Raw genomic sequence first — 17,419 nt, 5'->3', positions numbered from 1 at the left:
AACCCAGAACAGAATCTTTTAAATTCAACAAATAATAAAACCATTAAAAAACATGCAAGAGATGAATATTTTGCCAAAGAGGATATTCGGATGGCAACATGAAAATGTTCAAATCATTAGTCATTAGGGAAATACAGATTGAAACCACAAAGAGATACCACTACATACCTATGAGAATAGCTAATGTCGGGTGAAAAAAAAAAAAAAAAAACTGGCAAAACCAAGTGCTAGAGAAAATGTGGGACTAAACCTTTCATGAGAATGTCAAAATGGTAGAGCCACTTCAAAAAACAGTTCAGCAGTTTCTAAGAATGTTAAACATAAACTTACCATATATCCCAACAATCCAACTCTGGGAAATTGCTCTAAAGAAATAAAAACACAAAAAGTCGCATACAAATGTTTACATAGCAGCTTTATTCATAATTGCCCAAAACTGCAAAGAATCTAAAATGTCCTACAAATGGGGAATAGATAAAACAAATGGTAGTACATCCACACAATGGCGTATGACTCAGGAACAAGAACTAATGTTAACAACCAATGACATTGGTAAATCTCAAATTTATTATTAGCAAATTGAGTCTCAAAAAGTTACATCTGTATAATTCCACTTATATAACATTCTTCAAAACATAAACCATAAGGACAAAGACAAATCAATGATTACTAGAGATTAGTTATAGGGGACTGGTTTTAACTATAAAGTAGCAGGAGTGAATTTGGTGGGGGTAGGCTAATAGGACCGTTCCATACCTTGATTGTAATGGTTATTACACACCTCAATGCATAATTTATCAAAGCTTATATAACTATAACCCAGAGTAAATCTTACTTTTTTTTTTTTTTGCAGTAATAGGGACTGAATTCAGGGCACTCTATCAACTCTATACAACCCCAGAACTTTTTATTTTATTTTTTTTTTATTTTAAGACAGTCTTGCTAAATTACCCAGGCTGGCCTCAAATTTATAATTATCCTGCCTCTGCCTCCAGAGTAACTGGGATTATAGGTGAATGTCGATATGCCTGGTTCTAATGTAAATTTTAAGAATACAAGTTTAAAACTTGATGGTGTAAAATAAGCCTATATACTGTATGATTCTATTTATATGGCATTCATGCTAAAGCAAAAACACAGGGACAGAAAACAGATCAGTGGTTGCCAGGAACTGAAGATACGGGATAAGAGTTGACAACAACAAGGCCTGCAGAGTTTTGGGGTGAAAACAAATATTCTGTATCTGGACTGTGGTGGTGGTTCACTCATATATTAATGTGTCCAAGTCCACAGAACTTAAACTAGAAAGGGTAAACTTTACACAAATTATCTTATTTTTTAAAAAAAGAAGAGGAAAAAGATTCAATAACTAGCTTTAAGTCAGAAACAGTGGTGCACATCTGTAATCCCAGATACTCAGGAGTTTTTTAAAAAACTTCAGATATGCTACAGGTGGAATATCTAGAATCTAAAATTCTTATCCCAACATGACTATTTTAATTCTTCCATTTGATTTTGGTCAAATTATGTTCCCATGTTTCTCAATCACCCAGATATTTCTATTTCTCATCCATGTTTACCAGAACCATTCAGGAATAAAAAAAAAAAAAAACTATTTTAAATATTAAATTATGAAATTCCAACTGGATGTGGTGGCACATGCCTGTAATCACAGCTACTCGGGATGCTGGGGGGGCGGGGGGGTACTGCAAGCTTGAGGCCAGCCTGGGCAACTTTCAAAACTCTGTCTCAAATAAAAAATAAAAAGGGATGAGGATGTAGTTCAGTGCTTGCCTAGTATGCCTGAGGACCTGGGTTAAATCCCCAGTACTGCAAAAAAGGGTGCATGTATATGGGTTTGTGTGTGTGTGTGTGTGTGTGTGTGTATAAATAAAATTCTATATGGTTGTAAAATGGCTTTGGCAGTCTCAGTACACAATTTTTTTTCATTTTAACACAATTATCTACCAGGAGAGCCTTATAATGTGATGTGAATTAAACTGGACCTCATTCAAGGAGACTATGAGAGCAAAATTTTAGCAAGACAATACCAGGATTTTTAAAGCAAAAAAAAAAAAGAAGAAAATGCATTTTAAGGACTTGATAACAGAGACTGGCACACAGTAGGTGCTTAATTAATGTACTTTTGTTAAGAAGGCAGTATAATGCAGAGGAAAGGGCCTGCATAGGGTTTTAATCACACTTGGCACCACCAGTTAATGTTGTCTTGGGCATAACCTGTCAACTTTCTGAGCCTATTTTTCTTATGATATTAATCCCATACCAGTATAGCCATACTGAGAATTAAGGAGGTTTAACAGATTTCCAGAGCTTGTTGCAGTTTGTGCACAATTAGTAACTAACTCCTTCCCTTGGCTGTGCCTGAATACAGTAGAAGTCCGCAATTTCCAGACAGAAGAGCCTATAGTCAGTAGCTTTCTCCTGTGTCACCTGATTCTGTTCTTAGGATCTGGGTAGGTAAACTTTGGGTGCCAGCCTGAGAGGCAGAGGCAAGAGCAAGACTAAAGGGTATATATTCATGGTCAAAGGATGGTATGGAAGTTTAGTGTAGGTAGCAAAGACTGAAGTAATGTAATGCCCACTCCTTACAAATATATCAACTCTGGAGAAATGGCTAGGAACTGAAATTCTGTACAAGAAACAAAAATTCCTAGTAAAATGAGATCGTTTCAGTTGTAATCTTCTATCCCAGTCCCTTTACAAGAGCTTGTTATAACTTGGATCCTAAATATATCCCAAAGGCCCATATGTTAAAAGACTTGATCTCAGGGTAAAGTAAAACTTTTAGGAGGTGGGGCCTGGTGGGAGATCCTTAAATCATTGGGATATTGAAAGGGATTGTGGGACTTCAGGCACTCCCACTTTTTTTTCCTTTTTTTGCTTCCTGGTCATAAGACGAAAGATTTCTGTCACCACATGTACCAGCTTATCTATGCTATCTCACCAGAAAGCCAAAGCAATAGAGCCAATCAATCATGGACGGGAACTTTTAAAACTTTAAGTCAAAATAAGCCTTTTCTCGTTATAAACTGATATCTCAAGTATTTTACAATAGTGACAGCAAGCTGACTAAGCCAGGCCCCTAGTAGTGCTTGGGCCTGATGCCCTTATATGATAGAGTAGGCCCTCCAAGAGGTGATAGTTAATTATATTTTAATGGGTAGCTTCCAGCCACTGGGAAAGAAGATAGCTGGTGCAGTCCCAAATACAGCAACTCTCTCAAGGACACACTCTGAATAACTGGTATCAGAACTCTCCAGAATTATGGAATTCAAATGCTGATGCTGGATAAGATCACACAAGGGCAGGGATCAGCCAGAGGACTTCAGTTAACGGAATTTCTCCAAATTCTCACATATGCCAAGATGGGACTTGTCCCTAAAGCACCCAGCTGCCCTACCAATAGGTACCTTGTTTTCTCCTCCTACAATATAGTCTCTAATACACTTTAACACCAGCCAGGCTTATTTGTTTTCTTCTTCCCTTTATCCTATCTCTATACCCTTGCACAGATATAAAAAGGCTCATCACTATCCCCCTGTCCCCACTGCCACCCAAGTGAGGACCTATGAACTTGGAAGAAAGATGCATGGCCAGAAGCCCATTATAGGGATACCTTGGTGGTGATACCTCTCATTGAATGGTAAAGAAATCATCTTCCCTGCAGGGGCTCTAGGTCTACTAACAGTCTAGCCTTTATTTGTACATTCATCGGTCTAAGAGGGCTTATGGGAGGTCATCCTTAATATCAGCTCAACCTATGGGGTGGGATCCTGGGATTAAGAGTGAGGGATAAATTGTTAGCACCTGGGCTCTGCTGATATTTTCTCTTATAAAACACAGCAGGGATTAAGTAAAGTTCACTGGATTTGGCAACTCCAACCTCTCTAGAGAATGGAGGGAACAGTATGGGGAGGGGACACACAGCATGGGAAGTTTTATATATATATATATATATATATGTATGTATATATATAGGTACTTCTGAGAGAACCAAACTCCATTTGTACTCCCCCATCTTATAGGAACCAGTGCTTGGAGGGGGAGGGGAGTGGGATCAGCTGATCAGTCACCAGCACTGTCATCACCGTTGCCCGAGAGGTCGAGAACAGACATCATGGAATCAGACAGCTTGCTGGCGATTTTATCTGCAAATGAAGAAACAGATGCAATCTTTTGGTGACTGGCTTCCCAAAAGAAGGCCTACCCGAGCTGGCCTAAATGAAGCTTGGTCTGCATCAAGCTCCCAAAATGTCTCACGTAATCCCCAAACATTAAACAAAACAACTGATGGACTGTTGGAAGCCACTATTAAACCTCATAAGTAGAACCATTTATCAACCTGTGAACACCAGAATATAACTTCTATCTCAGAGTTTCAACTCTCAGGGCTCCAAATATTTTTGTCTCTTCCAAGAACCAAAATAGTAATTTTTTTATACTGTGTTGAACTTAGCACTCCATCCTTACCCTCAAAACAAAGCTCTCACCAGGCATGGTCATGTACACCTGTGACCCTAATGACTAGGGAGGCTGAAGCAGGTGGATCACAAGTGGGAGGCCAGCCTGGGCAACTTGTCAAGACCCTGTCTCAAAATAAAATATTAAAAGGCTGAGGATGTAGCTGAGTGCCGCTGGGTTCAATCCCCAGTACCACAAAAACAAAACAAAAAAACAAAGCTCCCACAGCAAAAGAGCAACACAGCAATAGTAGCTTTGGGCCTGAATGCTCACAACTCACATCTCTCATTTGTCCCATTATTCTTCAGGATTCCCTGAGAATGGGTTAGATCTCCTCACAGTACTTGTTGTCTCTTCAGAGTGATCACTCTGTACTGTCAAATGTCTGTTTTGTCTCCTCCACACTCTCTAATAAAACCAGAAGTTCAAGGGCAGTTTATTTCTGGAGTCCTAGGACTCAGTGTAGAGCCAGGCCAAGAATGAATGTTTGGTTATAAAATATGGCCTAATTCAAAGAATAGGGCTGACAGGGCCAATCAACCCTACCTAGTTTACATTTTGCCTCCACTTATTACTAGCTGTCTCACCTTGAAAGTGTCACTGAATATCTCTGGGCCTCAGTTACCTCACTTACTACATGCGATATAAATCTTTTAGAATGAGTTAATGAGGGTAAGTGCAACCATCCTTCAGTCTCCATAGAGGAAGATTTGGAGGACACCAAATCCAGATTTGGTATTCTGAAGGCCCTTACATTAAAATGGTGTAGTATCTGCATATAAACTATACACATCCTCCTGAATGCTTTAAGTCATTTTTAGATAATACTTAATACAGGATAGATACTATGTAAATAGTTGTCATATCATGTTGTTTAGGAAATAATGACAAAAATATAGTCTTTGTACATTCAATACAAGTGCAATTTTTTTTCAGATATTTCTGATTTGTAGTTGGTTGAATCTGCAAATACAGAAGCCACAGATATGGAGGACCAACAATAAAGCATGAAAACCTCAATGGGCTAGCTACACAATGGACCATCATTAAAATGAAGGTAAGGTCTTTCATGTATTGATATGGAAATATCCCTAAGACTATTGAACAGAAAAGTGATGGGGCAAAACCATGGGTTCAGTAGACTAGCATTTGAGTAGAAAAAACAACAGAGAATATATAGGTATTTTCTTGTGTATCAGGAAAGAGACACAAGAAACTAACTGGTTGCCTATGAGAGACCTAGATGACTAGCAGATAGGAAAGATATTTTACCGTATATCTTTTAGGATTTTGAGTGCAATGCCAAATGATAAAGTATAAATTATATAGCCTGTTAACTACCTAACACATAGAAAGTACCTGATAAATGTGGCCATATTTATACAAAGACTAGGCCACTGGTTTTCCCAAGTGTAGTCCCCAGAGGACCAGTATCAGTTGATTTATTCAATTAGAAACTCTAAGGAAGGGCTCTATATATCTGCCTTAACAAACCCTCCAGACGATTCTGGTACACTCTAAAGTTTGAGAACAACTATTCTAGTAGTTGAGCCCCCTAACCCATGCCTGCCCCCCAACCCTAGCCTGGAGCTAGACACATGGATATGCTCATTCAGGAGCCTCTATTCCAGGCCCCAGACTGGACCTTTTCAGAGCAAAGAGGAAGCCAAGTACCCCCACCTGTACGCTTCTGCATCTTCTTCTTATTTTTCAAGGCAGATGCCAAAGCCTGACCCTGTTGCAAGGGATCTGTCTCCATGATCCTCTGCAGCATTGGACGGCGGTCCACTGGGCTGACATCCACCACACTGTTGTTCTTGGGATGGGGGTAGTCCACATTGCGTTTAGCCCACCCCATCTGATGACGGTTTGGATTGGTGCAATACCCAGTGAGGTCTCCAATCTGGAGAGAGAAAGAGGATAATGGTGAGGTCCTGACCTCCAGAGAACCTCCAGAGACTTCTACAAAGGAGGCAGGAACAGGCTTGGTAAAGAATAGGAAGCCTATATCTGGGTATGATGACACACATCTGTAATTCAAACTACTTGGAATATGAAGCAGAAGAATCTTAAATTCAAAGACAGCCTGGGAAACTCAGACCCCGTCTCAAAAATAATAAATAAAAAGGGGCTGGGTATGTAGTTCAATGGTTGAGTGCCCTTGGATTCAATCCCCAATAAAGGGAAAAAAATGGAGCCTAGAGCCATGCAAACCAGGCTCCAATTCTGGCTTCACCATATACTAGCAGGTGCTTAGTTAGCCTCACAACATCAGCTTGCTCCTTTGTCACATGGGAGTGAATAACAGGTAGCCTGTATGCCTTTTACAAGAATAAAATGAGCTGGGTGTGGTGGTGCATGCCTGTAATCCCATCGGCTCAGGAGGCTAAGGCAAGAGGATTGCAAGTTCAAAGCCAGCCTCATCAACTTAGTGAATCTCTGAACAACTTAACAAGACCCTGTCTCAAAATTTTAAATAAAGGGTTGGCGATGTGGCTCAGTGGTTAAGTGCCCCTGGGTTCAATATCCCACCAAAAAGAATAAAAGGAAAATGTAAGGTTACTTGATCAATGACAATTGTATTATAATGATACTTTGCTTAAGTTTTCTAAGGTCTAATTAAATTTAACAAATATTCTTGGAACCTATTTTGTTCCCAGCTCTGTGTGGGAACAAAGAAAAAGAGTCAAACTCATTTCTACCTTCAGGGAGCAACCAAGCTAAAGAGCATATAACAATCTATCTCATAAGCATGGCGTCTGCCCATGAGGGACTCAAGGATGAGTGACAGATGATAACAGTCAACATACTACTGATGGGGAGGGTCACTTCTTTCCCTCTCTTTTTTTTTATGATGGTGGTACTGGGGATTGAACCCTGGGGTACTTTATAAATGAGCTGTATCCCTGACCTTTTTGAGACAGGTTCTCACCAGGTTACCAAAGCTGTCCTCCTATCTCAGCATCCAGAGTCACTAGGATTACAGGCACACACAACCATGCCCAGCAGGTAGGGTCATTGCTAACTAAACACTGGAAAAGCACAGAGCATACTTGGGGGGCACCAAAAAGGGAATGGGAGTGGCAGGAGTGAAAGATATAAGTGAGTACTTCAAGCCAGTATTAACAGAAAGTTTATTATATGCCCAGTACCATTCTAAGTTCATATATGAATATACACGTGAGTGTGTGTCTTAGTTTAAGTACATTCTTGGATATTTGTACAACCACAAAAATCACCTAACAATGCATCTCTCAGAACATCTCCCCATTGTGAGGCATCATATGTGACTATATTCACCCCTTTGTATATATGTGTTAATTAACTTAATCCTTCTAACAATGCTATGATAAACAAAGCACATGAGGTCACACATCTAACATGCAGTGGAGTGAATTAGAACCTAAGCAGACTAACTCCAGAGCCCATGCATATGACCACGCACTTCCCTGTAGCAAGGAAAAGGCAAGAGATAGGACTGAGTAAAGCTATCACACGGCACCACTTGGGTTGAGGGCAGAAGCACTATTCATGATGCAGTATACCAGGGAACTCCTTGCAGGTTTCTGAGGAAAAAAAGGGTGTGTTCTGGAGCTTAGGAACTCAGTGAAAAATATTACAACTTTACACTAATTTTCCCTTTAAGCAATGGGAAACCTCTAAAACTAAGTGAAAACAAGAATAGTGTGATTCCTTCACGGCTGCAGACCACAAATTCTCTTCCAGACTAACTAAAGACTATGGTTTCCTCCTTGGACTGACTGCATGCCCTATGGTGGCCCCTTTCTTTATTATTAATGTTCTAATATACAAACCTGCCTATGTCATTTCCCTGCTTAAGAAACCCTTCCAGATATATAACCATAAAAATAAAGGACAGTTCCTGAAATTAAGCATGTGAAACAATCTCCAAGATGAATTTGTTCATGAATCAAATAAAATGCAGAACTATATGAACAGCATTAAAATAGTTATCTGTACCTGCTTGTGTGGGTACATGTGCACATATAAATATGGAATAGCTCTGAAAAGACATCCAAAAGTCTAATAGTGACTGGCTCCAAGAAAGGGACAGGGTGGCTGAGACACAGAAACAAGAGAAAGATTTACTTCTTGCTGTATAGCTTTTAGTACCTTTTAAATTTTAAAATATGATTTGCATTACCTATTTTAAAAATTTTTAAAAAGAAAAAAATTAATAAGCACAACAGAGGTGAAAATCCCTTTGAAGGCAGGTGCAGTGGTGCACACCACTAATCCCAGTGACCCAGGAGATTGAGGCAAGAATATAGTAAATTCAAGGTCAACCTCAACAACTTGGGAAGACCCTGTCTCAAAATTAAAAAAAAAATAAAAAAAGAGAACTGTGCACAACAATGGCACATCCCTGTAATCCCAGCAACCCCAGCACCTTGAGAGGCTAAGGCAGGAGGATAGCAAGTTCAAGTCCAGCCTCAGCAATTTAGCAAAGACTTAAGCAACTTTTTAAGTGGTGGTACTGGGGATTAAACCCTGGGGTACTTTATAAATGAGCTATATCCCTCTTCTCTAACCCACAAACAGTATAGATGAGGGCTCTTAGAACCATACTGTCTTCAACCTTCACCCCACCCCCATTCCCATCCCTGCCAACACTCCATGTGCCTCTCATCAGAGTGAAGATGTCTTTCTGAAATGCAGAGATGGGGGAACTGGAAGAAAAAGAGGCTGGAAAAAAACACCTAGAGTCATGCCATGCAAGTCTTGAATAACAGAACTCAGATATAAGAACCTAATTCTATAGGTACTAGGGAGCCATGAACGGCATTTAATCAGAGGAGGTTAACATGGTTGGACTAGGCCATAAAAAACAGACCTGGGGCATATGTCTAGGTGAGTTGAGGACTGGACATTTACTCTAGGGTTATGGAAATGGAAGAAACAAAGGCAAATTGACAGATTCTCAAGAGATTTTGAAGGGAAAAACCATAGGACTTGCTGACTGACAGTTATAGCATCTATTAGCAGTTATAGTACTAAGTGGGAGAAAGAAAAGTCATTTGCAGCTTAAAACAATTGAGTGACTAAATAGTGATACCTGTTCTATGGACTAGAACCAGATCTGGGAAAAAACCTTGGAAGATTATATCTCTTCTCCTTAGACCTATTATCGTTTGGCAAAAGGCATCCAGGAACCCACAGGGAGTATATGAACCACTCACACCCACCTTGTAGGAGCTAGGCAAGCCAGACTGACCCCTTTCTAGAATGTGGGTAGAGGAAAGGGTTGCCATGAAGAAAGAGGAGAGGTACCTTATATACGGTGGTTTTATTTTCAATGGCATCTGCTATTTTCACCATCGGAGAATGAAGCCACTTAATCTCCATTTCAAGCGGGTCTGTGTCGCCCAACAGCTCATCTGATTCTCCGGTGGCCAAGCCTTTAACAGAACCAAAACCATCATCAGGATCCTTGCTCCTCTCTGCTGTCAGCCCCTTGGTCAGGTGTCAGCAGAAAGGACATGTGGATGCTGCCCAGGGGAGTCAAGTGGGGGAGAAGCTTCTCAGTCCTACTAAAAGGCTACATGAAGAATGATTAAAAGCATGGGTTTTATAATACGACATTCGCCTACTGGGGGCTGGCCTCAGAGTCTTGGCTTGCTAATCTGAAAAATAGAAATTTCACAAGCCCTATACACAGAGGGCTGCTGTGAGACATGGCAGAGGAGCCCTATTATTGTTTAACCCAACCATGATGTTGCTCTATAACTGGAAGCTACCAGGATTACCTCCCTAGGACCAGGACTCTGTTTCTTCTGGCCCATTGTCTGGAGTTGGTCTCCACTGTAATCTCACATGTGCCAACTGCCTTGTGCCACACTGTCCTCATACCTCCTATAGTTCTGCTCTCATTCCCTTCTTCATAGTCCCTACTCACCCTTTAAGATCCAGTACTAGGACCAACTCATCCAAAAATGCTTCCCTACTAAACTCTCCCCCACCCTCTTCTCTATGTCCCAGATCTCAATCTTTCGCCTAAATGTACTCTCAGTGATGAAGCCCCACTTGTCCTCATACCCATCAAGATTCAAACATCGTCCTGAAAACATGATCTCCCATCCCTCTCAAGTTCCCCCGGAGAGAAGTGAAAACTAAAGTTCAGAAAGGGGGAGGGTGACCTGCCTAAAGCCACAGGGAGAATAAACAAGGAAGTAAACAAGTTCTCTTGTCCTCATTTGTAATAAAAGGAAATTAGAAAACCCAGAGAAGAAAATATCTGACCCTCCAAGAGAAACAGATACCAGAAGCTAGGTTACCAAGACATTCTCAACTACTTCACAGTGTCTACACATGGGTTCAGGGAGTCTTGGGACTGGATACAGAAAGAGGCCAGAGCCACAAAGCCAGGGCTTCAGAGGGTAGTGTCTTATGAAAAGAAACTTTCTAAAAAGTTTCTGAAAGTCACACTTCTGTATAATAATCACCTTAATAATAGCTAAAATTTACTAAGCATTTATTTACTATATGCAAATTACTGTTCTACATGTCTTTTCCTTTCTCGTGTGCTAAGCATTGAACCCAGGGCTGTGAGCACACTAAGCCACTGAGCTACACTCCCTAGCTATCTTTTACACAGTAAATAAATCCTTACAATCACTTACCATGGGTGCTGTTGTCACTATTTTACAGATGACATCATTGATACAGGGAGAAGTGAAATAACTGTTCAGCCTCATATAGCTAATAAGAAACAAAGCTTGGACTGAATGCAGGCAGTTCAACCTTTCAGCCACCTAGCTACTCAGAGCTGGGTGTCTTAGATAACAGGGCAGTAGAGCTGGTTCCAAGGCTACCTTTGCACGCCACTGTCTATGTGCCTTTTGGCAAACATTACCATTTTGTGAATTAGACACCTCACCAGCCAATGGGCATTAAGAAGGAAAGCCTGGGAATACATTTGCCATGGTGGTGGAAAAGCCTATAGCAACACTAGACAAAGGGCTTTTGAAAGGAACATCTAAACCCACTCCAAGTCAGGTCCCAAGAGATAAGAATTTGCACCTAACAAAAGCTCACAACCATCACCACCACCACCCCCCCCTGGCCCAGATTACAATTCTCTACCTTGCAGGAAAAGAAATTAGGCTGAGCTTGTTAAACTTGTACAAAACACAAGTAGGAGAACCAGGGAAGAGGAGATTGTAAGTGGGATCTGCCATCAGGTCTGTGTGGCACCATCAGGAGAAGACCAAGTACAACCAGTTATCCATACTTACATTCCATGGTGTCTTCATTGGCCTGCTCAGTATCTTCAATGTCAAAGACCTCAGTCATTTCCTTAACAATCTCAGCACTCAGGTGGGCTGGTAGAGTGTGGGTGGGTGGTGGTGGTGTATAGAAGCTGATCTTTCCACTGCATTGAGAGGTGGAAGGAAATTGATGATGGTTATTGAGAGAAATAATGATCAATCAAAAAGAGGATGAGTTCAAAAGCCAGAAACAGTAAGGGACAAGAAAACCCAGAGTGGCTTCTGAACAACAGGATGAGTTGCTGGATAATCACTGGCACAATGTCCCAAGCACAACATGCCCTCGTGCCTTGGTTTTCCCCTGCCTTGGGATAGAGGACAGGTAGTCACACCAGCTGTGATAAACACAGATGAGCTATTGTAGAGCCAGACTCCCAGCAGGCCTCATGCTCAGTCCCTTCCTCACCTCACCCAGTCAGCTAGGACAGCTTTAGCAGCCTGCTCCTGACTGTATAAGCCTCCCTTCTTCTTCTTTCCCAAGCGGTGGGCCACTGCAGTCAGAAAGTGCTCAGTGGTCTGGAACCCAGAAACTCCATAGTAGTTGGAAATCTGGTTTAGGAAGGAAGAAAAGAAGTCATTAGGAAGAAAAAATAGTTCTTGTAGTGGGTAGGGTAGGGCATCCACCGGGGGACCTGCTGTGTACCTCTTCCAGGTTGCAGCGCTGTAAAATGGTCTCCACTGGGGTCACAGGATCTGCCAGCTTCTGCACATGGATGCAGTTACGCAAAATAGTGCCCACCTCAGAGTTGGGTCCTGGGACAATGCCTGGAGCATCCAGCAGCCTGATGAACTTGTCTAGGTAGACCTCCTGCATGAATCTGGGGTGGGAGAGAAGAAAAAACTGCATGTGCTTGACATTTAGTCATAAAGGTTGAGCCTGGAGAGGTGGGGGAGGGGATAAAGGAGCAAGGAGAAGGTGTCTTACAGAAGCTGAAAAATGTAGAGCTGATGGGGTCTGGGGCCCTATAGACCTTGGGCTGATTCTAAAATTCAGTGTCTGTCATTGGGGACCAAGCTGCAGAACCATAAGTATGCTTCTGACTCTCTGGGTTTCAGTTGCTCCATCTATGCACCCGAGCAACTCATGAGTAGCCAATCTTGCATTGTTCTTATGAGGAACTAATGAGAAGGACCCAGCAGGGTGCCTGTCCCACACCTGGGGGTACTAGGAAAATGAGGGATTCCCACGCCCAGGAAAAGAATCAGAGGATTTCCTAATCAAAATTAGGAAAGGGATAAGGCTGAAGGAATAGGAGTTTGAGGGAACTTTAGTGTTAAGAAGTTGTGAAGTAGAGAAGCAGGTGCTTACTTGGTAACCCCAGGAACGGCTCCCACACTGCATGCACGGCTGCGCTTCAGGCTATTGATCAGGCTGCTCTTCCCAACATTGGGAAGGCCTGGAAAGTAGCAGCAGATGACTCAGGGTAGAAATGACCCTCAGGAACATCAAGTCAGACTCTGTGAGGGAAGCCTGGCAGGAGCAGTGATCAGGCCATGGAGAAGCCAAAAACAGAGCCTGGCCTCCTGTCTTCCCACTCTAGGCTCTGATCAAGACCCTTACAGGGCTTTTCTTCCTCTCTTCCTTTTGTGGACATGCTCACTAAATGTGTTCTTCTCTCTAGATGTGACATCCACCTCCTACCCACAACCAGCCTGGAGAGGAGCTCAATTCAAGGCCTCACAGGCCCAATGCAACAGAAGGTGGACATCAAGAAACGTCTGTAAAACACAGGGCCATCTGTTCTGCTGTGTAATTGCCCTGGGGTATAAGGGGGTCTCTCCAGATACCAGTCTCTTTGTGCAGCTGTCTTTTCTTGTGAATTTTTTTTTTTTTTTTTTTTTTTTTTTGGTATTTAGGCACCTGTGAACTGCTCTCAGCCTGTGAATAGCTTGTTTCTTCCTCCCTGGGTCTCTCATTCTCACCATTCTCTCTGCATGTGCATGAATTTACATATGTAGACTACTCTCTCATATATGTGCTTTGGTTTCTATACACCTCTCTTAGTGATTCTCATTCCAAAATATGACTGTTTTGTGCTTTTTTTTTGTCTCTTTCCCAGTCTATTTCTCTAGCATCTCTTTTTCTTTTTCTGTGTATGTTTGTATCTAAGCATCTATTTCTCATTCTGGCCATAGTTCTTTCTGATTCTCTACACCCCACCAATTCTGCCTCTCTGTAATTCCCTCTATGCTAACTTCTGTCAGCCTCCTTCTGACCATACCTAAGGTGAATCAGGTAAATGATGGTTATTAGAGACTCCCATGCCCAGAGTAAGAATCAGAGGATGGTTCAAAATTAGAAGGGGCTGAAGACATGGAAGCCTCCTCTCTATGAGTTCCTCTACATATTTTCTTCCTGAATGTGTTTCATTGTAACTCTTTTTATCTCTGCAGGTATCTCCCTAAGCCTATGTGTGTTTGTGTGTGTTTCTCTCTCTACACATACAATCTGTCTCATCGGGAGAGAGATACATGAATATATCTGTCTCATCATAGACATGTTCATGTATCTCTTTCCTGATGACTCTAATTGTGTTAGAGGGTTATAGTGTATCTAGGCACATGAGTGTTACCCTATGACTCTATTTGCTTTAAGAGAACAGAGTTGGGGTGAGTACATGTGGAAAAGGCTTGGTCTGCATGCATTGGCCCCTCTGTGTCTCCAGATGTGCATCTGCTAGGTGTATACAAGATTCCACACATGTAGGTGTGTGTGTGTGTGTGTGTGTGTTTACGGATATATATGTGTACTCAAGTCTCTGTGTGTGTGTGTGTGTGTGTGTGTGTGTGTTTCTTTGTGTCTATATATCTCTCTTTGAGTCTGCCTTCATCCCTGAATGTTCTTTCTTTGGGTATTATGTCTGCACTCTATATACATGGGGTGTCCTTATCCTTCCTATGCCTCCCTCTGTAGGTTTCTGTACACACAAATCTAACTCAATGTCCCTTTTGGTATTTCTTTTTGGTCATTATATCCCTCTCTCTCTGCATCCCTCTGTCATTTAAATTTGTCTTATTCTTTCATTCTCCACCAACCCTGCCATCTGGCCTTCCTGTTTTATTTTTCTGCATCTTCCTCTGTCTATTCAAGTATATGTATCTATACATTCTCAACTGTCCAACTCTCTCTCCATTTCTCTATCTTGGCTTTACTTTCTCTGCCTGATGATCTGTCTTCATTTGTCTCTCATGATTTCCCTAGTCCCTTCCCATGATCCTTCCCTCAGTACCCTGGGTTCCATAAAAGCTCTGGTTTAAACTTCAGCCCTGCCTTGTCTTGCACTGGGCTAACTCCACAAGTCTTTTTTTTTCCTTTTTCTGGGTCTCAGTGTCCTCATCTGTAAAAGAGAGTCAGTAACACCTCCTTCCCACAGCTCTGACGAGATGAGATGATAATAATTCCAAGCTTGGCACTACGTATGTGGTCCATGGTTCTAATACTCAATACACTGTGGTGACTATGAACGTGCTTTTTCCATGTCCACCTTTCCAAATTACAGCTCAGAAAACCCTTTCTGAACCACTCCCTTCTTCCCCCAAAAGGCATATTTTCCCCAATGAAATCCCTCTTCAAAGAAGGAACCTAGACCCCAGACTGTTCACCATGCCTTACCCACGACACCCACACGGATGTGGGTGCGTACTTCACCCAGGCGGCAATAGTTTCCCAGAACCCTCATGAGATTTTCAGCTCCAAAGCAAGCTTTGCTTTTTAGCAGCGATTCAGGGGCTTGATCCACTGGCACATTACACCGATTCTGGAAAATAAGGGCTGTTACAGAAGAGGCATCAGGTAGCAGATGAAATCTGAGTCCAGATTTTCAACTTAGAGGGAAACATTCAGGAAGTCCCTGTGATCATCAAACTCCTCAGCCTAAAACAGAGGGCTTCTCTGACAGGTACTGAACACCTACTCTTTACCACTCCCCTCCACTGTCTTTGCATCTCCAGATTTCTCTTGTCTCTGATTCTGACTTCACATGTTTCTTGCTTCCCATAGAAGGGGGCAGGGTGGCATCCTGGCTCTAGACAAGCCACGTTTTGAGTTCCAGTTCTACCTCTCATAGGCCTATTTCAAGCAAAGCCTGTTTCCCTTCTCTAGGCCTCATGTGCACAACAAGAATGCCTGCCCTCCTTGCCTCTACAGGGATGAGGAGGTGACTGAACCACAGACTACATTCCCTTGACACCTCACACAAGACAAGGCCATCCCAGCCTCCACATCTTTATTCCTAATACCACCTCCTCTGCCCAGAATGCCTTTCCTCCTTTCCTTCATCCCTTACTCACCCCAACGTTGTTTCTAGTGCCACAAAGTTAGAATTAAACTAAACATCCATCAATAAGAAATAGGTTCAAAAAGCCTATCTGGCATATCCTTAAGGTAGAATACAAATGTAACACAACAGGTTTCTTCTTTCATTTGTTTGTTTTTTGAGGTACTGGGGATTGAACCCAGGGGCATTATACCACTGAGAAGCACATTCAGTCCTATTTGTCTTTTAAAATTTTGAGATAGAGTCTTAATAAATTGCTGGCCTTGGCCTCAAACTTGCAATCTTCTTGCCTCAGCCTCCTGATTGTCTGGGATTACAAATTTGCACCACCATGCCCAGCTGGAATACAACTGTTCAAAACATCTTTGCCTTCAAAACGGCCACAAAATTGGGCTCAGTAGTAAACTGCTTATCTAGCATGCACAAGACTCTGGGTTTGATCACTAACAGCACAAACCCATGTGAAAAAAAAAAAAAAAAGGTCAAAAGACTATAAATGAGACAACATATTTCTCAAAGCCATAAAAGTTCAAAGTTATCTAAATAAATCCAACATAGATTAACCCTGTTTATATAGGGATTTCTGTTTGGGAAATGTTGATTTGAGAATCACATGTCCCTGGGAATAAAAACAGGCATGCCTACAATAGAAAAATAAAAACATGGGGCCAGGGTTGTGGCTCAGTGATAGAGCGCTTGCCTAGCAAGAATGAGGCACTGGGTTCAATTCCTGGCACCACATAAAAATAAAATCAAATCAAATAAAGGTACTGTGTCTATCTATAAAAATTTTTTTAAATAAATAAAAACATTAATACTATTAAGTATTGGCAAGGGGACAGGGAGCCAGGTGTGGTGGTGCATGCCTATAATCCCAGTGACTCAGGAGGCTAAGGAGGATTGCAAGTTTGAAGTCAGCCTCAGCAAGTTAGTAAGACCCTGTCTCAAAAAAAAAAAAAAAAAAAAATAGGAAGACTAGATAAAATAATCTTGGGTTCAAGACCCAGTATTTAAAAAAGATATAGGGGGTTCTATTCATCTACCCCACTGGTGGGAAGATAAACTGTGACAGCCATTATGAAAGCAATTCCATCTATGTTGTGAAAAATGCAAAATGCACAAAGCCTATGTATGACCCAGTGACTCCATTTCTCAGTACCTAACCCACACCAATACTTGCCTCCATGCCAAGGAGAATGTTATAATCTGTACTTCCACAAATTCCCTAACAATGAAAAATGGTAAACTAGGGGCCTGGAATGTAGCTCAATAGTAAAGTGCTTGCCTAGCATTCTTAAGGCCTTGGGTGCCATTCCCAGCACTACAAAAAATACTAAGTTTAATGCCTGGGTTGGGTTTGTGGCTCAGTGG

At 41.7% G+C, this 17,419-nt stretch overlaps 1 protein-coding gene across 2 annotated transcripts in view; it reads right to left on the bottom strand.

Annotated features, from left to right (window-relative positions):
• Positions 1 to 398: 398 nt before the first annotated feature.
• The window catches only part of Gnl3l (G protein nucleolar 3 like), a 34,732-nt gene continuing 17,711 nt past the window's right edge, over positions 399 to 17,419 (bottom strand). For both annotated transcript variants that reach the window (XM_077107736.1, XM_077107735.1), the window contains 8 exons: positions 15,385 to 15,529; positions 13,081 to 13,168; positions 12,415 to 12,589; positions 12,178 to 12,320; positions 11,739 to 11,875; positions 9,775 to 9,902; positions 6,163 to 6,385; positions 399 to 4,169 (listed from right to left, as the gene is read on the bottom strand). In XM_077107736.1, coding sequence (XP_076963851.1) covers positions 4,087 to 4,169; positions 6,163 to 6,385; positions 9,775 to 9,902; positions 11,739 to 11,875; positions 12,178 to 12,320; positions 12,415 to 12,589; positions 13,081 to 13,168; positions 15,385 to 15,529 — 1,122 coding nt within the window. In that variant the 3' untranslated portion in view covers positions 399 to 4,086. The remainder of the gene's footprint in view (positions 4,170 to 6,162; positions 6,386 to 9,774; positions 9,903 to 11,738; positions 11,876 to 12,177; positions 12,321 to 12,414; positions 12,590 to 13,080; positions 13,169 to 15,384; positions 15,530 to 17,419) is intronic.

Source organism: Callospermophilus lateralis, chromosome X (assembly GCF_048772815.1).
Source record: "Callospermophilus lateralis isolate mCalLat2 chromosome X, mCalLat2.hap1, whole genome shotgun sequence".
Lineage (NCBI taxonomy): Eukaryota > Metazoa > Chordata > Mammalia > Rodentia > Sciuridae > Callospermophilus > Callospermophilus lateralis.
The sequence above is the reverse complement of the archived record's forward strand: the minus strand, read 5'-3'. Positions and strand labels throughout refer to the sequence as shown.